Source organism: Micromys minutus (assembly GCF_963924665.1).
Source record: "Micromys minutus genome assembly, contig: SUPER_22_unloc_1, whole genome shotgun sequence".
NCBI lineage: Eukaryota > Metazoa > Chordata > Mammalia > Rodentia > Muridae > Micromys > Micromys minutus.
Genome location: NW_027667990.1, coordinates 602,088 through 623,660, shown reverse-complemented (window position 1 = coordinate 623,660; position 21,573 = coordinate 602,088). Strand labels below are relative to the sequence as shown.

Sequence of the window (21,573 nt, the reverse complement as noted above, 5' to 3'; positions counted from 1 at the left end):
TGTTTTTTAACTGGTATTTAATCACTCTCCCTCTCATCTTTCTCTTCAGAAAGTGTATTTTTCCCCAGCAGAACGGACCTTTTCTCTCCCCTTCAGATGTGACAACATCTTTCCTATCATTTACATAAATACTTTCCATTCCTCATGCTTCATCTTAAAGACCCATGGCCTACAGTTAAGTACTCAAGAGATGGCTCAGAGGCTAAGAGAACCGACTTCTCTTCTAGAGTACCAGGATTCAGTTCCCATCACCCACATGCTGGCACACAAACATCCGGAACTATAGTTACTGGGATCTAATACCTTCTTCTGGCCTCTGTAGATACCAGGCCAGCCTATAATGCTCATGTGTACAAGCACAAAACACTCACATGCATAAAATGCAAATAGACAAGTGTTGGTACAGTACAGCAGCAATGGAGAAATGGATACATAGATCCAGAACAGAGCAGTGAGCTCAGGGATAAAGCTGAGCACATACAGGAAAATCACTGTGGAGATGGCTGACTATAGGCATAAAAATGACACTGGAGCCTTGTCTTACACAATATAAAAAACTGAATGAATCAGTATAAAACTGAAAATGAAAACAATTAGAAAGACAGAAAGTGATGGTAATCCATTTTGCATCGGTGATGAGATCTGGAATATGTCTCCTAAATCCAGGGGACATATAAGTCAAAACAAACAAAGTTTACACCAAATTGAAAGAAGCAGTAGCATGAGAGACAGCTTATGGGTTGGTAGAATAATTTACAAATATCTCTCTGATAAAAGGCTATCATCCACAAACATAAGAGAACTCAATTTAACAGAAAACAAATATCTATCCTAAAAATATATCAAGTGCCTGAATAGATATTTCTTGAAATAATGCACACCAAAGATATACAAAGGTAATGGTCATCACAAAGAGATGCAAATGGATGCAATAAAACGCCTCAAACAGGATGGAATAATTATTATACACAAAATGAAAACATGGCCCAGTGGGTAAAGGTGCTTGCTACTTAGTTTGATGACTTGAGTTTGATCCCTGGGAACCACATAGGAGAAGGAGAGAATTGATTTCTGCAAGCTGTTCTCTAACCTCCACAAGCACATTATGAAGTGCACAGAGGTAAATGTAATTTAAAATGATAAAGGTAGAGCCATCAAGCGCATGGAGAATAGAGTCAATGGGAGTATAAATAAAAAAAAAAAAAAAAAAAAAAATATATATATATATATATATATATGAATTAATATAGTTGTTACAGAGAACAGTATGGTATTCTTTGGAAAAAGGGAAATGGACTTACCATTTGGTCCAGCAGTCTCACTTCTGTGCACACATCCAAAGAAATTGAAATCATCATGACAATGAGCTAGAGAGAGTGGCTCTCCCATGATCATTTCGGCATGATTCACAATACCCAAGGTGTTAAATCAATCTGCCTTCATTGTCAGATCCTGTGGGACTGGTGATGATGAAATTGTATTAGACAATTGAAAAGACGAAAATCCTGTTCCTTGTAATATGTATAAAACTGGAGAATGCTATGTTAGGGCAGATAAGCAGGGTACAGAAGGACACATGACCTCAGTTGGGGCATCTAAGATTAGAAAGCACGGAAGTGTAACATCCAATTCTGGCTACTAGAAGTACAGAGAAGGTGTGGAGAGAAAGCCGGTGACACTGATCAAAGTTGCAACTGAGAATGAGCTTCAGTCGTCCACTGTAGGGACCTCAGGTGTTAAATATTAAACAATAGCATATCTCCTATTATCAATTTGCCAAAGAGGATGTTAATTAAATGTTTGTACCATGTAGAAAATGCTAACTACAGAACACAGTTTTATTTACATAATTGAATCATCCCACAGTGTAAACATATGTTTAAAAAGTCTAACATCACATTCCAGGTAAAAATCCAGTTATGAAAATGGTCACATCCTCAGGAAGAACTTCCCAGATGTCCTATTTAAAGACACATTACTCTGAGAAAAGCCACCTAGACTTCTTTACCATCACATACCTCAAGTCATAGCTACCGGTTCATCTGTTACCAACTCTCACTTGCCAGACCTAAGTCTTACTGGGGCCCATAGTAGTAGGGATTGCATGAATACCCCTGATCATTGTTGGGGTTGACCAGAAGTTTATTAGGAGGCATGCCTCTAGAAACACAAGTTCAAGGTCACCCTGAGCTACTTAGTAAAGCTCTGTCTCAAAATAAAAAGTAAAAAGGGCTTTCCAATAGACAGAAACATTTTTAGGAGGCAAGTCTAATGATAACAGTTGAATTCTTACCAGTGTGATGTTGACCAGAGTTCCCAAAAATGGGGATTGTTATATAAACTGCATAATCTCTTCAGCTCAAATATCTCACAAACTTTTTCATCCAGAAATTGTACAAGAAGAGCACTTTAATTTCAGTAGTGACCAGTAGCTTGTTGGGATTAGGCCCCTTTGCAGATGCTGATCATGAACATTGGACAAACATTTAAATCCAAATACATGATGTTGCTAGAGAGAAACACTAAGCAGAGGAGAGCACACCATGAGGGAGGGGAGTCACTTCACATCTACCCTGGTGAAACAGAAAGCAAGAGACTCCAGCACTAAAGCAGAGGGCTTCTGTAGTAATGGTCTAATTTGTAACCAGTCAGATTATAAACTGGTGTGGGGGGAAGGGTCATCAAGAGATGTTTCAGTTTCTCTCAAGAGGATCAGCCAAGGCTTTGCTCAGACCAGTTCCTCTTTTTCCTCTTGCTGACAGTTGTTGATCAGGGTGGCGCTTGTCATAAGTCACTATGGAGAGAAACAGCACAATGAAGAACCAAACAACAGAAAGTAATTTTAAGCATCTGTATTCTTGTCAAGTGTAATACACCATCATCAAATTGGATCATATTAAACCATGAAGTTGGCCTCAGGGCTACACAGGTGGCTTTGCCAATGAAGTTCTTGCTGTATGAACATGAAGACTTGAGTTGGTGTCTCTGGCACCCAGGTAAAATTCCAGGCACCGCAGTGTGCACTAGTATATCAGAAAGGTGTGGGTTGACCAGAAAACAGTATGGGAGAATTTTCAGAGGTGATAAGAACAACGAAACCCTACCTCACCTTGTCATTGAGCAAAATCAAAGAATTGTAAAGATTTTCTTAATTTTACTCTAGGTAAATTTACAAGGATAAAATATAAACATAGAGCAGAAACATATACTTCGGTTCCATGACTTAAGTAGTCATTGTTCTGGATCTCAAAAAGATAATAAGGTTTTAAAAATTATTCTTGGGTTGATAAGATAGCAAAGGCTCAGCCACTGAAGGCATCTGACACCATGCCTGGAAATGTGAGTTCAGTCTCCAGCCCCACAGACTGGAACTAGGGAATTAGTACATGTGTAGGTGTGTGTGTGTGTGTGTGTGTGTGTGTGTGTGTGTGTGTGTGTGTGTGTCTGAGTGTGTGTGTGTGTGTGTGTGTGTGTGTGTGTATCTGAGTGTGTGTGTGTGAGTGTGTGTTTATTAGAGTGTGTGTGTGTGTCAGAGAGAATGTGTGTGTGTGTGTGTGTGTGTGTGTGAGTGTGTGTGTGTGTGAGTGTGTGTGTATTATGATAACTGGAACACACTCTATCAATAAATAAATGCAATTTAAAAAGCACAAAATGTTTATTTTGCTTAGAAATAAATTGTGTGTGTGTGTGTTTTATTTATCATAACGAAATGACACAGCCTGTTTCGCTTAAACAGCAGGAATTTATTTTGACTCAGTCTAGAAGCTGGCAGCAGAGCATTGCATGTGGGTTTGGCTAAGCCCACCTCCTAGCTTGCAGAAGGTCACCTTTTGCTTGTGTCCTTACGAGGTACAGAGAATGTCTGTTTTAAGAAGAGCTGTACTCCATCCCAGGGTTCCATCAATACCCACCCATCTCCAGCTACCTCCCATAGGCCTTGTCTCTAAATTTCTTTTCACTGGGGTCACATTACACCTGAACTTAAGAGGGGTGCCGGATTTCACAAACTTCAGCATTATACATTCAAGGAAATTTGGAAATTACAAATAAACAAATAAATAAGTGTTGCCAGAATGCATTCACTGCTGTGATTTACTTATAATTCCTTTTGCTTTACTTGTATATGGCTGTACTTATGTCATACATATCATTTTATATTATGATTATTTTTCTTTATTCAGTGCTAGGGATCCAGATCAGAGCTTTCTGCATAATAGGCCCCTCTATTGCTAAGCTTTCTGCCCCAGTCATTTAAAGTCTAATTTAGATATTTATTTATCCACCTAATTTGGAGAGCATCTCTAGCCTTCTGCTGAGTTACTCAAGCTGGCCTTGGGTACACTAGAGTCCATTAGACCTTCTGCATTCAGTGTAGCTGGGGTTCTTAGCATGTGCCAGCAAGCCCAGTCTTGATTTACCTAATATTACAGCATGAGGCTTCACTACTCAACATGCTTCATCTGAACTCTGTTTGAATGGACAGCAACAATTCTCCGGGTGACTGCGTCATCCTCTGGCTGAATATTGGATTGTGTTAAATTTAGACATGAAGTATTTACCTGTTTCTTGGATTTTTTTTTTTTTAGTATAGAATTCCTGAAAATGGAAGTTGTATGCTGTTAAAGCATATTGCCAAATTACTCTCTAAAAGTGCTCCAGTTTGCACAGCCACGAGCAATGGGCTGGAAGTGTGCTTTATGTATTTGCTTTTAAATGGGAGGTAGTTGGTTCCACTAATGTGCTTGCTGGCTTCTTTTCGACGGGTAAACAGAGTGCTGTGAAGCCCGCTTCTGACCGTGCAGAAGCCCTGGGATTCTCTGACCCCAACTTTCCAGCTCTCTTTAGCTGGCGACCTGCACTTCAAACCTCATCTGCTTGATTTTGTGTGAAAGGAGGCTTCCCCTCCATCGCAACCATGAACTTCCTCAGGAGGCGACTGTCCGACAGCAGCTTTGTGGCCAACCTGCCCAATGGCTACATGCGGGACCTGCAAAGCCCAGAGAGCTCCAGTAGCTCCCCAGCATCCCCGGCCACAGAGAGGCGACACCCCTGACCCTCGCTGCCTCCTTCTCTTCTCCAGGATCCAGCCTGTTCAGCTCCTTCTCCAGTGCCATGATACAGACCCCACAGGCTCCTTCGGGGCTGATGGAACCACCAACTCCTGTCACACCCGTGGTTCAGAGACCCAGGATCTTGTTGGTCATCGATGATGCCCACACAGACTGGTAAGCAGCTTCAGGGATAGAATCTGGGTGGGGTTGTCTTCCCTCAGAGAGGAAAGAATAGGAAGCAAATGTTAAAAGGGGCTTATGTATTTTCTGAGGCTAGCTGGAAGCAGGAGGAGTTCATCAAAGACAAGCTGTGTGTCTTGTATTCTAGAGGCCTTATATTGGCAGAGACATCTGCAAATTCCAAGTCTGGCAGTTCTTGGAATAAACAGAGGTACCAAGTCTGGAAAGTTCCATGAATATGTTATAAATGTCTTAAAGTTTTTGATACAGAAAGCACTTGCTCTCTGTCAGTGTTCTGGAGACAGCAGAGAAATCATACAACCTTTCTGAACAAGCAAAGTTCTTCAGCATGAAATACATTTCACAGTGTTTCCCAAGTTACCTCCCCTCTCTCTTTGTGTGTGTGTGTGTGTGTGTGTGTGTGTGTGTACCCTTGGGTATCCCAAGATACACCAGTCATGGGAAACTGCCCATTCTTACCCTAACTCTTGAGAACAGATTACCCATAATTACCTCACACTTCTTCATTGAGCTTGACCTCTGATAGCCCATTGGGTGGGGTTGACTAGTTCTCCGGCCTCCTCCAGACAGTAAGTTCTGAAAGCAGAGGCCTGCCCACTTGCAACAGTTGTCATTCAGCAAGTGACCAATCACAGGGGACCAGGTCAAGTACAATCTTCTAGGCCAGAGCAGGTGAGATGCTCAAGTGTGTTTGCCTCTGGGGAATAAGTCTATACCCCAAGGTTGTGATCCTGAGAGGTGACAAATACTATAAGCCTCAATAGAAATAACTGAGTTAAGGACATTGGATGCAAATATGGAGACACTGAAGCGCTATGACCAGAGAGGAGCTGAACCTGTGCAAAACAGAGTTGTTCTGTGTTGGGAGGCAGACTCGTGTGTAAGTATCTCCAGAACTCCAAAAACTGGCACCTGTCAGCACCTACTTTATCCCTGGGAAAGTAGACAGGTTGGGGGCAGACAAGCCTTTGCTTTGAAGTCAAAGTTGCTCATTTATTCAAACTGAATTCCTAATGGTCCCAATGTTTGTTGGGATTTTGTAAACCCCACCCCTCATTTACCTGGCAGTAGCCAGGTATGCTCTGCCCCCATGACCTGACACTATAAAAGGGGCTACTTGTCCCCTCCTCTCCCTCTTGCTCTTGGCTCTCTATCCTCTCTTGCTCTCCCACCTTTACCCCTCCTCTTCCCCTTCCCTTCCCCCTCCTCTCTCCAAGTGCTCTTAGCTGGCCTCTACTATTCTACTTCTCTACTCCTCTTCTCCCTCTCTCTCTGCCTCTACTACCCTATTAACTCTTCTATGACTTGAATAAACTCTATTCTGTGCTATACCCTCATGTGGCTGGTCCCTCAGGGGGAAGAGATTCCTAACATGGGCCATTCAGAGGCATCCCCTTTTCCCCCAGGCCTCGCCGCACCTCCATGGGCCATATGCCTTCCACTCTCTTCATCCTTTCCCTAACAATGTTAACATGTGTTCAGGTGATTTTGGTGGCAGGCCTTATCTTTCAGATGAGAAGTGACCTCTTTACTGTCCATTGCTTTATGCCTGGAACTCACTATGTAACTGAGACTGAATTCAAACTCATGGCTGAGCTTCCTACCCCTGCCTCCTGGGTGCTGGGATTACAGGTATGAGTCCCCACACACTAGAAATAATCTGATGTTAACATCCAGGGTGGCCTGGAAGTTGTCTCTGTGTTACCCAGTCTGAGTTGAATTCTCTTTTCTCGAAGGCTTTTGACTCACAGGCTTGCCTGTTGTGTCTGCTGGCATGTTCTCCTCTTGCACCTTCTTCAGCCACATGCTTTTGATTTTGATCAGGTTTGTGGTGTTTGCATTTTCTGAGAGCGAACTGAGACCCCAGGCCACCTTTGCTGCAGGAGTTCATGGCTGAACACTTTGAGATGTATTGTTTCTCCCAAGGGACTGGCTGTCAAACTGCCTTCCAAATATTTATGTTTACACTCATGGGCTGTTGTCAGCCTGGCACAGTTTTTACCCCCTCTCCTCAGAGGATGTTGGTTAACAGAAAGATTAATGTCTCGTCCAAGAGCTGAGAATAAGTGATTGAGAAGCATAAATCAGGAAATGGGACATCTTATTATTCCTCATGTCAAGGCACACAGGTTTTAAGAGTGTCAGGGCAGGGAAGGTTGTCATGAAGTGATATGACATTGTCACTGTAACCATGAGAACATAGACCTGTCCACACTGTGTCAGAGAGAAGAGGTGTTGCCCACAAGATCCCACCCTTTCCTGAGGAGACTGGTTGCTGTGAGGGGGTGTGTCATTCTCTGAGGGTGTAGCCACTGAGGGACTAGTTGGGATGAAAATTAAGGGAAAAAATTAGGTCCCTTTCCCAGAGGTCTGGCCAGTACTCAGGTGGAATTGGTTGGACCCACAGGTTTGAATGCCCGCCAGCTGGACTCTGTATAGAGACCTGTGTTCCCAACACACTGTTTGCAAGAAAACCTTGTGGGACAGATTGGCCCTGGACCAATAAAGAAAGACAGTAGTTTGCAGGGCTGAGTCTGAGAAGGGTCAGGAAGCAGACAGCAGTGTGTCCCTGGGGCTGGGAGGTAGGGTCACTCTTAGCCCAGACACTCTAAACCCCTTCATTATCATATCAAAGGGGGAAGGAAAAGGCTGTGGGAGCAGCCTTCTTCTCTTTTCACATCTTCCTCTCAAGAACTTCTCACAAAGGAGGAGGAGCAGGGAAGCAGCAGGACCTGGGGACAGCTGGTTGTGCCAGGATGCACTGGACCAAGGGGCTAGCCTGCCACCTGCTAGCTAAGTTCAGTAGTTGTGGCCAGGCATATTTGGAGGCTTGGATAGGTAGGACTGTGAATCTTCTGGTGTCTACAAGCTGTTTTTTCTGGAAACAGTCTCCCTATATAGCAAAGGCTGGCTTTGAACTTACAGTCCTCTCAAACTCAGCCTCCTAAATGCAAGGATTATAGCTGTGCCCCACCACAACCAGCCAGGGAACATTAATTTGGACACAGCTGGGAATGTCACTGAGAAACTGAGAGGTTAGAGAGGTCATAAAGATTTAAGAACAGAGTTCAAAGGAGAAGCCAATGAACCTGTGGTAGGAAGTCTCTCAGTCACAAACATTCAGTGAATATGTAGCTAACTCTCAGGTAAACCCATGAGCCTCAGTTTCTTTTTCCCCACCAATGGGCAGAAAGAATACCAGAAACGAAACACTTGTTCTTAAAACCCAATTAAAGTGTGAGCAAGTGATAGATGTTTCAACACATTGAGAGACTGACTACTCAAGTCAAAATTCCCCCATCCCACCCCCTGCAAGGGAGCAGCACCTAAGATTTATACGGATTTAATTAAAATACTTATATGGATTAAGAAGCTTGATGGCCAAAGTAAAAAATGTAGATGCTATTTCTCTGGGGCCACTAGCTGGATCTCAGCCCTGTTCACTGTGCCTTGTCATGGTACTACAGGCTCTGTTGGCAGACACAGAGCTGTAAGATCAGCTTAGCAGGGGCTAAGCAGAAGGAATGGCAACAGGAATCCGGAAACGATGGTACGAACCCCGCCCTTTCTGCACAGTCCTGGGGATGAAGACTTAAGTAAAGAATGCCTGGAAGGTGCTGCTGTCATTATGATTGTGTCTTGTCATCAGTGACACAGAGAAAAGTCCACAGTTCTCTGCCACAGTGTGTGCAGGTGTCAATGCCCCTTTGTAGCTTCTCCATGACTTTCATAGTGACTATGTAACTGAGACTGAATTCAAACTCATGGCATAAAGCAATGGACAGTAAAGAGATAACTTCTCATCCAAAAGATAAGGCCTGCCACCAAAATCAGCTGAACACATGTTAACATTGTTAGGGAAAGGATGAAGAGAGTGGAAGGCATATGGACAATGGAGGTGCATCGAGGCCTGGGAGAAAAGGGGATGCCTTTGAGGGGCCCATGTTAGGAATCTCTTCCCCCTGAAAGACCAGCCACATGAGGGTATAGTACAGAATAGAGTTTATTCAAGTCATAGAAGAGTTAAGAGGGTAGTAGAGGCAGAGAGAGAAGGAGAAGAGGAGTAGAGAAGTAGAGTAGAGGCGGCCATGAGCACATGGAGAAAGGAGGTGGAAGGAAAGGGGAAGAGGAGGGAAAGGGGTGGGAGAGCAAGAGGGGCAAGAGAGGCAAGAGCACGAGACAGAGGAGGGGGCAAGCAGCCCGTTTTATAGTGTCAGGTCACTGGTGCAGAGCATACCTGGCTACTGCCAGGTAATTGAGGGTTGGGGTATACCTGGCTGTTGCTAGGTAACTGAGGGGTGGGGTTTACACAATCCCAACAAGCATTTCAACCATTAGGAATGCAGTTTAAATAAATGAGCAGCTTTGACTTCAAAGCAAAGCTTGCCCCCCCCCAACCTGTCTACATTCCCAGGGATAAAGTAGGTGCTGACATGTGCCAGTTTTTGGAGTTCTGGAGATACTTACACACGAGTCTGCCTCCCAACACAGAACAACTCTGTTTTGCACAGGTTCAGCTCCTCTCTGGTCATAGCGCTTCAGTGTCTCCATATTTGCATCCAATGTTCTTAACTCAGCTATTTATTTTGAGACTTATAGTATTTGTCACCTCTCAGGACCACAACCTTAGGGTATAGACTTATTCCCCAGAGGCAGACACACTTGACATCTCACCTGCTCTGGCCTAGCAGCTTGTACTTGACCTGGTCCCCTGTGTTTGGTCACTTGCTGAATGACTACTGTTGCAGGCCTCTGCTTTCAGAACTTACTTTCTGGAGGAGGCCAGAGAACTGGTCAACACCACCCAATGGGCTAACAGAGGTCAAGCTCAATGGGTAAGTATGAGGTAATTGTGGGTAATCTGTTCTCAAGAGTAAGAATGGGCAGTTTCCGATGACTGGTGTATCTTGGGATACACAGGGGTATACACACTCACACACACACACACACACACACACACACACACACACACACACACACACACAGAGGGTAACTTGGGTAACACTATGAGGTGTATTTCATGCTGAAGAACTTTGCTTGTTCAGAAAGGTTGTATGATTTCCCTGCTGTCTCCAGAACACTCACAGAGAGCAAGTGCTTTCTGTATCAAAAACTTTAAGACATTTATAACATACACATGGAAATTTCCAGACTTGGGACCTCTGTTTATTCCAAGAACTGCCAGACTTGGAATTTGCAGATGTCTCTGCCAATATAAGGCCCCTAGAATACAAGACACACAGCTTGTCTTTGATGAACTCCTCCCGCTTCCAGCTAGCCTCAGAAAATACATAAGCCCCTTTTAACATTTGCTTCTTATTCTTTCCTCTCTGAGGGGAGACAACCCCACTCAGATTCTATCCCTGAAGCTGCTTACCAGTCTGTGTGGGCATCATCGATGACCAACAAGATCCTGGGTCTCTGAACCACGGGTGTGACAGGAGTTGGTGATTCCATCAGCCCCGAAGGAGCCTGTGGGGTCTGTATCATGGCACTGGAGAAGAAGCTGAACAGGCTGGATCCTGGAGAAGAGAAGGAGGCAGCGAGGGGCTGGGGGTGTCTCCTCTCTGTGGCCTGGGATGCTGGGGAGCTACTGGAGCTCTCTGGGCTTTGCAGGTCCCGCATGTAGCCATTTGGCAAGTTGGCCACAAAGCTGCTGTCAGACAGTCGCCTCCTGAGGAAGTTCATGATTGAGATGGAGGGGAAGCCTCCATCCACACAAAATCAAGCAGATGAGGTTTGAAGTGCAGGTCGCCAGTAAAGGGAGCTGGAGGGTTGGGGTCAGAGAATCCCAGGGCTTCTGCACTGTCAGAAGCGGGCTTCACAGCACTCTGTTTACCTGTCGAAAAGAAGCCAGCAAGCACATTAGTGGAACCAACTACCTCCCATTTAAAAGCAAATACATAAAGCACACTTCCAGCCCATTGCTCGTGGCTGTGCAAACTGGAGCACTTTTAGAGAGTAATTTGGCAATATGCTTTAACAGCATACAACTTCCATTTTCAGGAATTCTATACTAAAAAAATAATAATCCAAGCAACAGGTAAATACTTCATGTCTAAATAGATTTAAAACAGTCCAATATTCAGCCACAGGATGATGCAGTCACCTGGAGAATTGTTTTTGTCCATTCAAACAGAGTTCAGATGAAGCATGTTGAGTAGCGAAGCCTCATGCTGTAATATTAGGTAAATCAAGACTGGGCTTGCTGGCACATGCTAACAACCCCAGCTCCACTGAAGGCAGAAAACTGTAACAGTTGAAGGTTTAACGGGACTCTTGTGTACCCAAGGCCAGGTTGAATAACTCAGCAGAAGGCTAGAGATGCTCTCCAAATTAGGTGGATAAATGTCTAAATTAAAATTTAAATGACTGGGGCAGAAAGCTTAGCAATAGAGGGGCCTATTATGCAGAAAGCTCTGATCTGGATCCCTAGCACTGAATAAAGAAAAATAATCATAATATAAAATGATATGTATGACATAAGTACAGCCATATACAAGTTACACAAAAGGAATTATAAGTAAATCACAGTAGTGAATTCATTCTGGCAACACTTATTTATTTGTTTATTTGTAATTTCCAAATTTCCTTGAATGTATAATGCTGAAGTTTGTGAAATCCGACACCCCTCTTAAGTTCAGGTGTAATGTGACCCCAGTGAGAAGAAATTTAGAGACAAGGCCTATGGGAGGTAGCTGGAGATGGGTGGGTATTGATGGAACCCTGGGATGGAGTACAGCTCTTCTTAGGACAGACATTCTCTGTACCTTGTAAGGACACAAGCAAAAGGTGACCATCTGCAAGCTAGGAGGTGGGCTTAGCCAGACCCCCATGCAATACTCTGCTGCCAGATTCTAGACCGAGTCAAAATAAATTCCTGCAGTTTAAGCGAAACAGGCTGTGTCATTTTGTCATGCTAACTAAAACACAGACACACACACACACACAATTTATTTTCTAAGCAAAATAAACATTTTGTGCTTTTTAAATTGCATTTATTTATTGATAGAGTGTGTTCCAGTTATCATAATACACACTCTCACACACTTTCACATACACACACACTAACACACACACTCAAACACCCACTCACATACACACACATACTCACACACACATTCTCACTCTCACACACAAACACTCACATACACAAACACTCACACACTCACAGTCACATACACTCAAGCACATACACTCACACACATAGTCTCACACACACACAAACACACACACACTCACATACACTCACACACACACTCACACACACATTCTCTCTCTCACACACCCACAGACACACACACACACACACACACACACACCAGTCCCCTCGTTCCACTCTGTGGGGCTGGAGACTAAACTCATGTTTCCAGGCATGGTGTCAGATGCCTTAAGTGGCTGAGCCTTAGCCAACTTATCGACCCAAGAATAATTTTTAAAACCTTAGTATCTATTTGAGATCCAGAACAATGACTACTTAAGTCATGGAACTGAAATATATGTTTCTGCTCTATGTTTATATTTTATCCTTGTAAATTTACCTAGAGTAAAATTAAGGAAATCTTTACAATCTTTGATTTTGCTCAATGACAAGGTGAGGTAGGGTTTCGTTGTTCTTATCACCTATGAAAATTCTCCCATACCGTTTTCTGGTAAACCCACACCTTCCTGATATACTAGTGCACACCGCTGTGCCTGGGATTTTACCTGGGTGCCAGAGACACCAACTCAAGTCTTCATGTTCATACAGCAAGAACTTCATTGGCAAAGCCACCTGTGTAGCCCTGAGGCCAACTTCATGGTTTAATATGATCCAAATTGATGATGGTGTATTGCACTTGACAAGAATACAGATGCTTAAAATTACTTTCTGTTGTTTGGAGTCTGGTTCCTCACTGTGCTGTTTCTCCCCATAGTGTCTTATGACAAGCGCCACCCTGATTAACAACTGTCAGCAAGAAGGAAAAAGAGGAACTGGTCTGAGCAAAGCCTTGGCTGATCCTCTTGAGAGAAACTGAAACATCTCTTGATGACCCTCGCCCCAGTTTATAAGCTGACTGGTTACAAATTAGACCATTACTACAGAAGCCCTCTGCATTAGTGCTGGCGTCTCTAGCTTTCTGTTTCACCAGGGTAGATGTGAAGTGACTTCCCTCCCTCATGGTGGCTTCTCCTCTGATTTGTGTTTCTTTCTAGCAACATCATGTATTTGGATTTAAATGTTTGTCTAACGTTCATGATCAGCATCTGCGAAGGGGCCTAATCCCAACAAGCTACTGGTAACTACTGAAATTGAAGTGCTCTTCTTGTACAATTTCTGGATGAAAAAGTTTGTGAGATATTTGAGCTGAAGAGATTATGCAGCTTATATAACAATCTCCTTTTTTGGGAACTCTGGTCAACATCACACTGGTAAGAATTCAACTATTATCACTAGACTTACCTCCTAAAAATGTTTCTGTCTGTTTGAAAGCCATTTTTACTTTTTATTTTGAGACAGAGCTTTACTAAGTAGCTCAGGGTGACCTTGAACCTGTGTTTCTAGAGGCATGCCTCCTAATAAACTTCTGGTCATCCCCAACAATGATCAGGGGTGTTCATGCAATCCCTACTACTATGGGCCCCAGTAAGACTTAGGTCTGGCAAGTGAGAGTTGGTAACAGATGAACCGGTAGCTATGACTTGAGGTATGTGCTGGTAAAGAAGGCTAGGTGGCTTTTCTGAGAGCATTGTGTCTTTAAATAGGACATCTGGAAAGTTCTTCCTGAGGATGTGACCTTTTCCATAACTGGATTTTTACCTGGAAGGTGATGTGAGATTTTTAAACATATGATTACACTGTGGGATGATTCAATTATGTAAATAAAACTGTGCTCTGTAGTTAGCATTTTCTTCATGGTACAAACATTTAAGATCCTCTTCGGCAATTTGATAATAGGAGATATGTTATTGTTTAATATTTAACACCTGAGGTCCTTACAGTGGACAACTGAAGCTCATTCTTCTCAGTTGCAACTTTGATCACTGTCACCCGCTTTCGCTCCACACCTTCTCTGTACTTCTAGTAGCCAGAATTGGATGTTACACTTCCGTGCTTTCTACTCTTAGATGCCCCAACTGAGGTCATGTGTCCTTCTGTACCCTGCTTATCTGCCCTAACATAGCATTCTCCAGTTTTATACATATTACAAGGAACAGGATTTTCGTCTTTTCAATTGTCTAATACAATTTCATCATCACCAGTCCCACAGGATCTGACAATGAAGGCAGATTGATTTAACACCTTGGGTATTGTGAATCATGCCGAAATGATCATGGGAGAGCCACTCTCTCTAGCTCATTGTCATGATGATTTCAATTTCTTTGGATGTGTGCACAGAAGTGAGACTGCTGGACCAAATGGTAATTCCATTTCCCTTTTTCCAAAGAATTCCATACTGTTCTGTGTAACAACTATATTAATTTATATTTATATATTTTATTTATACTCCCATTGACTCTATTCTCCATGCGCTTGATGGCTCTACATTTCTCATTTTAAATTACATTTACCTCTGTGCACTTCATAATGTGCTTGTTGAGGTCAGAGAACACCTTGCAGAAATCAATTCTCTCCTTCTGCTGTGTGGTTCCCAGGGATCAAACTCAAGTCATCAAACTAAGTAGCAAGCACCTTTACCCACTGGGCCATGTTTTCATTTTGCTTATATTCATTATTCCATCCTGTGTGAGGCGTTTTATTGCATCCATTTGTGTCTCTTTGTGATGACCATTATCTTCATATATCTTTGGTATGCATTATTTTGAGAAATATCTATTCAGGCACTTTATATATTTTTAGGATATATATTTGTTTTCTGTTGAATTAAGTTCTCTTATGTTTGTGGATGATAGCCTTTTATCAGACAGATATTTGTAAATTATTCTAACAACCCATAAGCTGTCTCTCATGCTACTGCTTCTTTCAATCTGGTGTAAACTTTGTTTGATTTGACTTATATGTCGCCTGGATTTGGGAGACATATTCCAGATCTCATCACCGATGCAAAATGGATTACCTTCCCTTTCTGTCTTTCTACTTGTTTTCATTTTCAGTCTTATACTGATTTATCCAGTTTTTTATATTGTGTAAGACAAGGCTCCAGTGTCATTTTTATGCCTATAGTCAGCCATCTCCACAGTGATTTTCCTGTATGTGCTCAGCTTTATCCCTGAGCTCACTGCTCTGTTCTGGATCTATGTATCCATTTCTCCATTGCTGCTGTACTGTACCAACACTTGTCTATTTGCATTTTATGCATGTGAGTGTTTTGTGCTTGTACACATGAGCATTACAGGCTGGCCTGGTATCTACAGAGGCCAGAAGAAGGTATTAGATCTCAGCAACTATAGTTCTAGATGATTGGGTGCCAGCATGTGGGTGATGGGAACTGAATCCAGGTCCTCTAGAAGAGAAGTCGGTTCTCTTAGCCTCTGAGCCATCTCTTGAGTACTTAACTGTAGGCCATGGGTCTTTAAGATGAAGCATGAGGAATGGAAAGTATTTATGTAAATGATAGGAAAGATGTTGGCACATCTGAAGGGGAGAGAAAAGGTCCGTTCTGCTGTGGAAAAATACCTTTCTGAAGAGAAAGATGAGAGGAAGAGTGATTAGATACCAGTTAAAAAACAGGCATATTGAACGTGAGTTTGACTGTAATACAACAGTGGCAGTACTCTACAGAAGGTCTATAGGAAAGAGAGTCATGATCAAGTCTTTCTGGCTTTATCTGAGACACGAACTCTAAAGACTTTATATGACTGTTACCTTACCCAGGTATCCCTTACCCAGGGTTTCAGGTTTTTATTTGTTTGATTTTGTTTTGCTTTGTTTTGTGTGCTTAGACATCCACTATTCACCATAATCCAAAGTCTTCTTCTTTCAAAGTTCCAGAAAGAATCTGTGATGGTTTGCATATACTTGTCCCAGGGAGTGACATTATTATAAGGTGCGGCCCTGTTGGACTAGGTGTTTGACTGTCGTTATGGTCTATAAGACCTTCATCCTAGCTGCCTGGAAGTCAGTCTTCTGCTAGTAGACTTCAGATGAAGATGTAGAACTCTTAGATCCTCCTAAACCATGTCTGCTTGGATGTTGCCATGCTTCTTTCTGCCTTGATGATGAAGGACTGAACCTTTGAACCTGTTAGCCAGCCCCAATCAGATGTCATCCTTATAAGACTTGCCTTGGGCATGGTGTCTGTTCACAGCAGTAAAACCCTAATTAAGACAGATATTCATGTGCTTTAACTTTTTCAGTGCTTTACATGGTGTGGTAAAATCTCACACTGTACTTAAAAGACCTCCGAAGGGAGACCCTCACTCAAATCTCTGGAGAGGTGTGCACCCAGTGAGGCACCGAGACCAGACTTGCTGCAATCGCATGAGGAAGTTTATTGAAAGTGAAAGAGTGAGATCTCAGGCCAGCATGCTGGGGTCGAGACTCATACACCACGCAGGGGTAGAGGAGTTCGACCCCGGCCTGAACTTGTAACAGTCTTATAAAGGCAAAAATCACAAAGGAGGGGGAGGACAGGGGGAATGAGGAAATTCATAAGGGGAAGAATAATTCATTTTTTATCAGTACACCCCCAGGCACACCTAGGGCGTTGGAACATTCCACAGAGGTCATCCGGACCTTCTGTGGTATTTTGGGAACTCAAATCTCAAGAAAGTGGGATTTCCTGGGTGGGATTTCCTGGGAGCGGCAGAGGAAATCCCTAGGGCAAGGAATCAGTGTCTTTTGACAACCTTTTACTCTTCATTCCCCTGTTTTTCTTTTTGTAAAAAAGCTCTAATCTTAGAGCGATCCCTCAGCTTCTTGTAATATCTGGTATTGTTGTCTTAGGACCATTACCTGTCCAGCAGTCACCCTTTCTTTTATAAAAGCCACCAGTCTATTGAGGATGCATGGTCCAAAGGTTAGGATTAGCATTAAAATGAGTAAAGGCAGGACCAAAGCAGAGACTAGCTTAGAGAACCAGGGTGACTGGTTAAACCAATTTTCATACCATCCTTGGTATGTTTCTCTCTTTTTTTTTTTATGTTTTCTAGTCTTTCTCTAAGCTTTGCCATAGAATCTCTTATGACACCAGAATGATCTATGTAAAAGCAACATTCTTCTTTTAGGGCAGCACAGAGCCCTCCTTCCTTTAGAAAAAGCAGATCTAATCCCCTCCTGTTCTGTAGCACTACCTCTGATAATGAAGTCAATGACTCTTCTAGTTTGGTTATGGACTGTTCTAATGCTCCCAGGTCCGTGTCCATAGCTGCTCTGAGTTCATTATAATAGTAAGGTTGTTGGATGAGGGCAGCTGCCCCTGTTCCAATTCCTGCTGCCACTCCAAGTCCTAACAAGACAGCTAAGGTCAAAGTAGTGGCAGTTTAAAACAACAAATGCACTATCAAGCAGATTGAACAGGCGGTCCTCAGTTCTCATAGGGAGATAGGAGGGTGTGGTCAAAAGGGGATAGGAGTCCTCCTTTGGTGACAGAGTGAGACAAGGAGGTCTCTCAGGCCTGGGTGCAGTGTTATCAAGCACCGAATTGGGGCCTACGGGTCGTGTGGGCGGACTCTCTATCTTTATCTTAATAACAAAAATGAATCTAGGGTCCCCTCTGCCAGTATAGACTCTCCATCCCCAACGGTTTCCTCTTACCCACTGACGATCTTGTTTTCCCTATGGGGTGAAGCTGATATTTAGAGGGTTACAATAACTGTCTTTGCACGGTCCCTGAGGGCTACCGGAGCTTTCGGAGGCACACCCAGTCCTATAAGCCAGGTATTTGGATGGATCTCTTTCCCCTTTCTCTGGCTCCCCTGGCCTACGACCCTATTAGATCCCAAGCGGAGGAAGGGTTCCAGTAGGCTTCTCCCGTGGTCTCACATCCCCATTTACTACAAAAATAGTCTGAGGCCCCTCTCTTCATTTCCCTGCTGTGTCCCTGTCCGGGGCAGACATAGAAGTCTGCTGCCTGAAGGTTGGCTCAGTAAAACTGTCCTGAACACCCCAATGTGATCCCTATGCCATGAGGGACACACTGTTCCTCTGGGGGTGGCTTTTCTAAATTGGTATAACTGGAAAGATCCCAGGCCATAGAGCCGGCTGCTAACTTACAGACATTGGGTGCAAGATCAGGCCACCAAGTCCAAGGGGGGTGCACTGCGGTTGTTGACCACACGACGTCGCCCACTTCATTAAGCACTTCCCAGGTTAATTTTTGAGGGGCATGGGGGTTATTACCCAAGGTTGGGGCTATGACGAAGGCGCAGCTTAAGAGAATTGTCACCAGCTGCCACCGTACCCAAACAGCAATCCCGTTGACCTTGACTGCCGAGGGTGTAGTCAACAGCACCAGGTAGTGTCCCATCCACCGGGGCTCAAGCATGCCAGCGCGATGTCATCTGACCAGGACTGAGTCTCCGACCTAGAACCCGTGGGGCACCGCGGTGGTTCCTGGAGTGTAGGCTTCTTTGATTCGACTCCAGATCTGTGTTTTAATAACTTCTAAGGCCTTTAAGTGGGCAAATAGAGCAGAGGAGGAGGGGGAGTTAGTGCCAGGATCCAATATCCCGCACGACTCCATTAAGTGGGGCGGTCCCCCATGTAGGATTTCATAAGGGGTAAGGCCGAAACGCCCCGGCGAGTTTCGGACTCTAAGAAGCTCAAAGGGGAGGAGGGTCACCCAGTCTTTACCGCCGGTCTCAATAGCTAATTTAGTAAGGGTCTCTTTTAGAGTTCTATTCATTCTTTCTACCTGTCCTGAGCTCTGGGGTCTGTAAGCACAATGCAATTTCCAATTAGTCCACAATAAACAAGCTAATATTTAACTTACCTGGGCAACACAGATGGCCCATTGTCTGATCCAATTACCTTAGGGGTACCAAACCTAGGGAAGATCTCTTCAGGAATCTTCTTAGCTATGACCGCTGCTGCCATTTCTCTCTTTGTGGGGAGGCTTTTACCCGCCCAGAAAAGGTATCTATAAAGACTAATAGATACTTACATCTATATCTTCTTGGCTCAGTTCTGTAAAATCCACTTCTCAGTAAACCTCAGGTCTATCTTCTCTCCTCCCGGCCTTCTACATACATTTGCTTTCTAACATGGCACACAGCTATCTAGTCAAATCTGGCACAAAAGAATTTGACCTCAAGACAGTCTTTACAAGTTTGTCTACCTCTAGATGAGTCCATTGATGCATTTTCTTCAAGTCCAGTGCTGTACACCAGGTCCTGGATAGGGCAATGAGCTCAACAGGTTATAGGGGTTAAGTACTGTGAGGTGGAGTTCTGCCACCAATTTGTTTACCTCCCAGAGATCTTGAACTGTCCAGCAGTCGTTGGTTCCATGTTTCCGCACCAGTAGGAGAGGCACACCTCAGGATGATGGACACATACGAAGTTGTTGGAGTAACCGAATGATGAGTGTCTTGATCCCGTCTCATGCCTCCTTTTATATGGGGTACTAACGCACCACTAGCCTGGACTTTCAGCTCCATATGGGCAGGGGCTGGTTCTTAGCCTCCCTCATTCCTGCAGTCTCCGCCTAGGCCTGTGGATATGCCTGCAGCCACCAGTCCTTTTGATCTGAGGCAGGCTGTTTAGAATTGGTACTTGTCCTCCAACTGGATGGTTAGAACCTGCACAGGCTCCCCTTCTGGACCTCTAACCTGTGGTCCATCAGAGTGGAAGTGAATCTGTGCCCCATCTTGGTCAGGAGGTCTCTCCCCAACAGGGTGCAGGGACAGTCTGGCATTACAATGAATAGATGGGATACCCAGCCCACTCCGAGATCCACAGATCTTCGGGTAGTCCATAAATATTTAAAACTTTGGAGCCACATGTTCGGGCCTTCTGTTGCTGGTGTCCCCTTTTTTTCTTGTTGGGGCAATTTTTTTGTCTCAGTGGCCTTCTTCTTTATAGTAAGCACATTGACCTTTGTCAAGAGGCTCCCTCCTAGTGCCAGACTTGATTCCTAACTCCCTGGCCCTTCACTACTGTGGCCAAAATCCTAAAAATTCCTTTTTTGTCTACTACCCTCTGGTCCTCTCTTTCCTCTGCCTTCTGCTTCTCTCTTTCTCGCTTCTCTTCCTCAGTCTCCTCCTTATGAAACACTTTCTCTGATTCCTTCACCAAATCCTGCAAGGGTTTTGGAACCCCTCTAGCCACTGTAACTTTCTCTTAATATCTGATGCTGACTGCTGTATGAAGGCCATAGCCACCTCTGCCTGCTGACCCTCAGAAGTTGGGTCAAAGTATAACCCCTGTAAGCTTCAATTAAACGTTCAAGAAACACAGACGACAGTTCAACAGGTCCCTGAAGAACCTCTCTTACCTTAGCCAAATTTGTGGGTCGCCTTGCGGCTCCCTTGAGACCTGCCACTAGAGCCCGGCGGTAAACCTTGAGACGCTCCTTACCTTCTGCAGAGTTGTAATCCTAGTCAGGGCGGATCAAGGGAAAAGCTGCATCTATAAGATTAGGGAGATTGGTGGGGGTCCCATCTGGTCCTGGAACATTTTTTCTAGCTTCCAGGAGGATCCTCTCCCTTTCTTCCGTAGTAAAGAGGACCTGCAAAAGCTGCTGGCAGTTGTCCCAAGTGGGCTGATGAAAAAACATCAGGGACTCAAGGAGTCCCGTCAGGCCCGAGGGGTTCTCTGAAAAATAGGGGTGGTTATTTTTCCAGTTATACATATCGGCTGATGAAAACGGCCAATACTGTAGCGGGACTAGTTCTCCCGGAGCTGGGGCGGGTCCATAAGCCCGTAATGATAGGGCAATAGCAGAGCCAAGCCCCGCGCCATTTCCCCCTGGGCTTCGAACCCGGGGGCTTTGGGTCCCGGCCGCTGGTCCTGTTTCAGAGGTCCTCTGGTAGTCAGTGGGAGTCGGCGCCTGTGGGGACTTGCATGAGAAGCCAGTTGAGGGTATGGGGGTGGAGGGTTGTCGAGGAGAAAAAACCATTATCAATTTCAGGATAGATCTGCGTGGGGGCCGATGGAGCAGGTGCCAGCTTGTTCGAGGCCACGGCCACCGTTGCCATTTCTGCCCCCGCTGTCCAGGGTCTCACCCAGAATGTCAGGTTTTGGACGAGGTCCTCCCACACGATGATGTATGGGACCTGATCGGGGTGTCCCCCTGAAGCCTGAAAAACAATTCGCTTAACAGCGGAGATAAGAGATAGATTTAAAGTTCCCTCCGAAGGCCATCCTACGCAAAAACTTGGCCATTCGGAGGAGCAGAAAGTTTGCCACGGTCCTTTCCTAACTTCAACAGAAAGATTAT

At 44.3% G+C, this 21,573-nt stretch overlaps 1 protein-coding gene across 1 annotated transcript in view; it reads left to right on the top strand.

The window, feature by feature from the left end:
• Window positions 1-5,112: 5,112 nt before the first annotated feature.
• Window positions 5,113-21,573, top strand: part of LOC308435368 (putative sperm motility kinase W) — a gene marked incomplete at both ends in the record, with an annotated part of 59,516 nt that continues 43,055 nt past the window's right edge. The window contains 2 exons of the mRNA XM_080942632.1: window positions 5,113-5,225; window positions 10,001-10,087. Of these exons, the coding sequence (XP_080798758.1) occupies window positions 5,113-5,225; window positions 10,001-10,087 (200 nt within the window). The remainder of the gene's footprint in view (window positions 5,226-10,000; window positions 10,088-21,573) is intronic.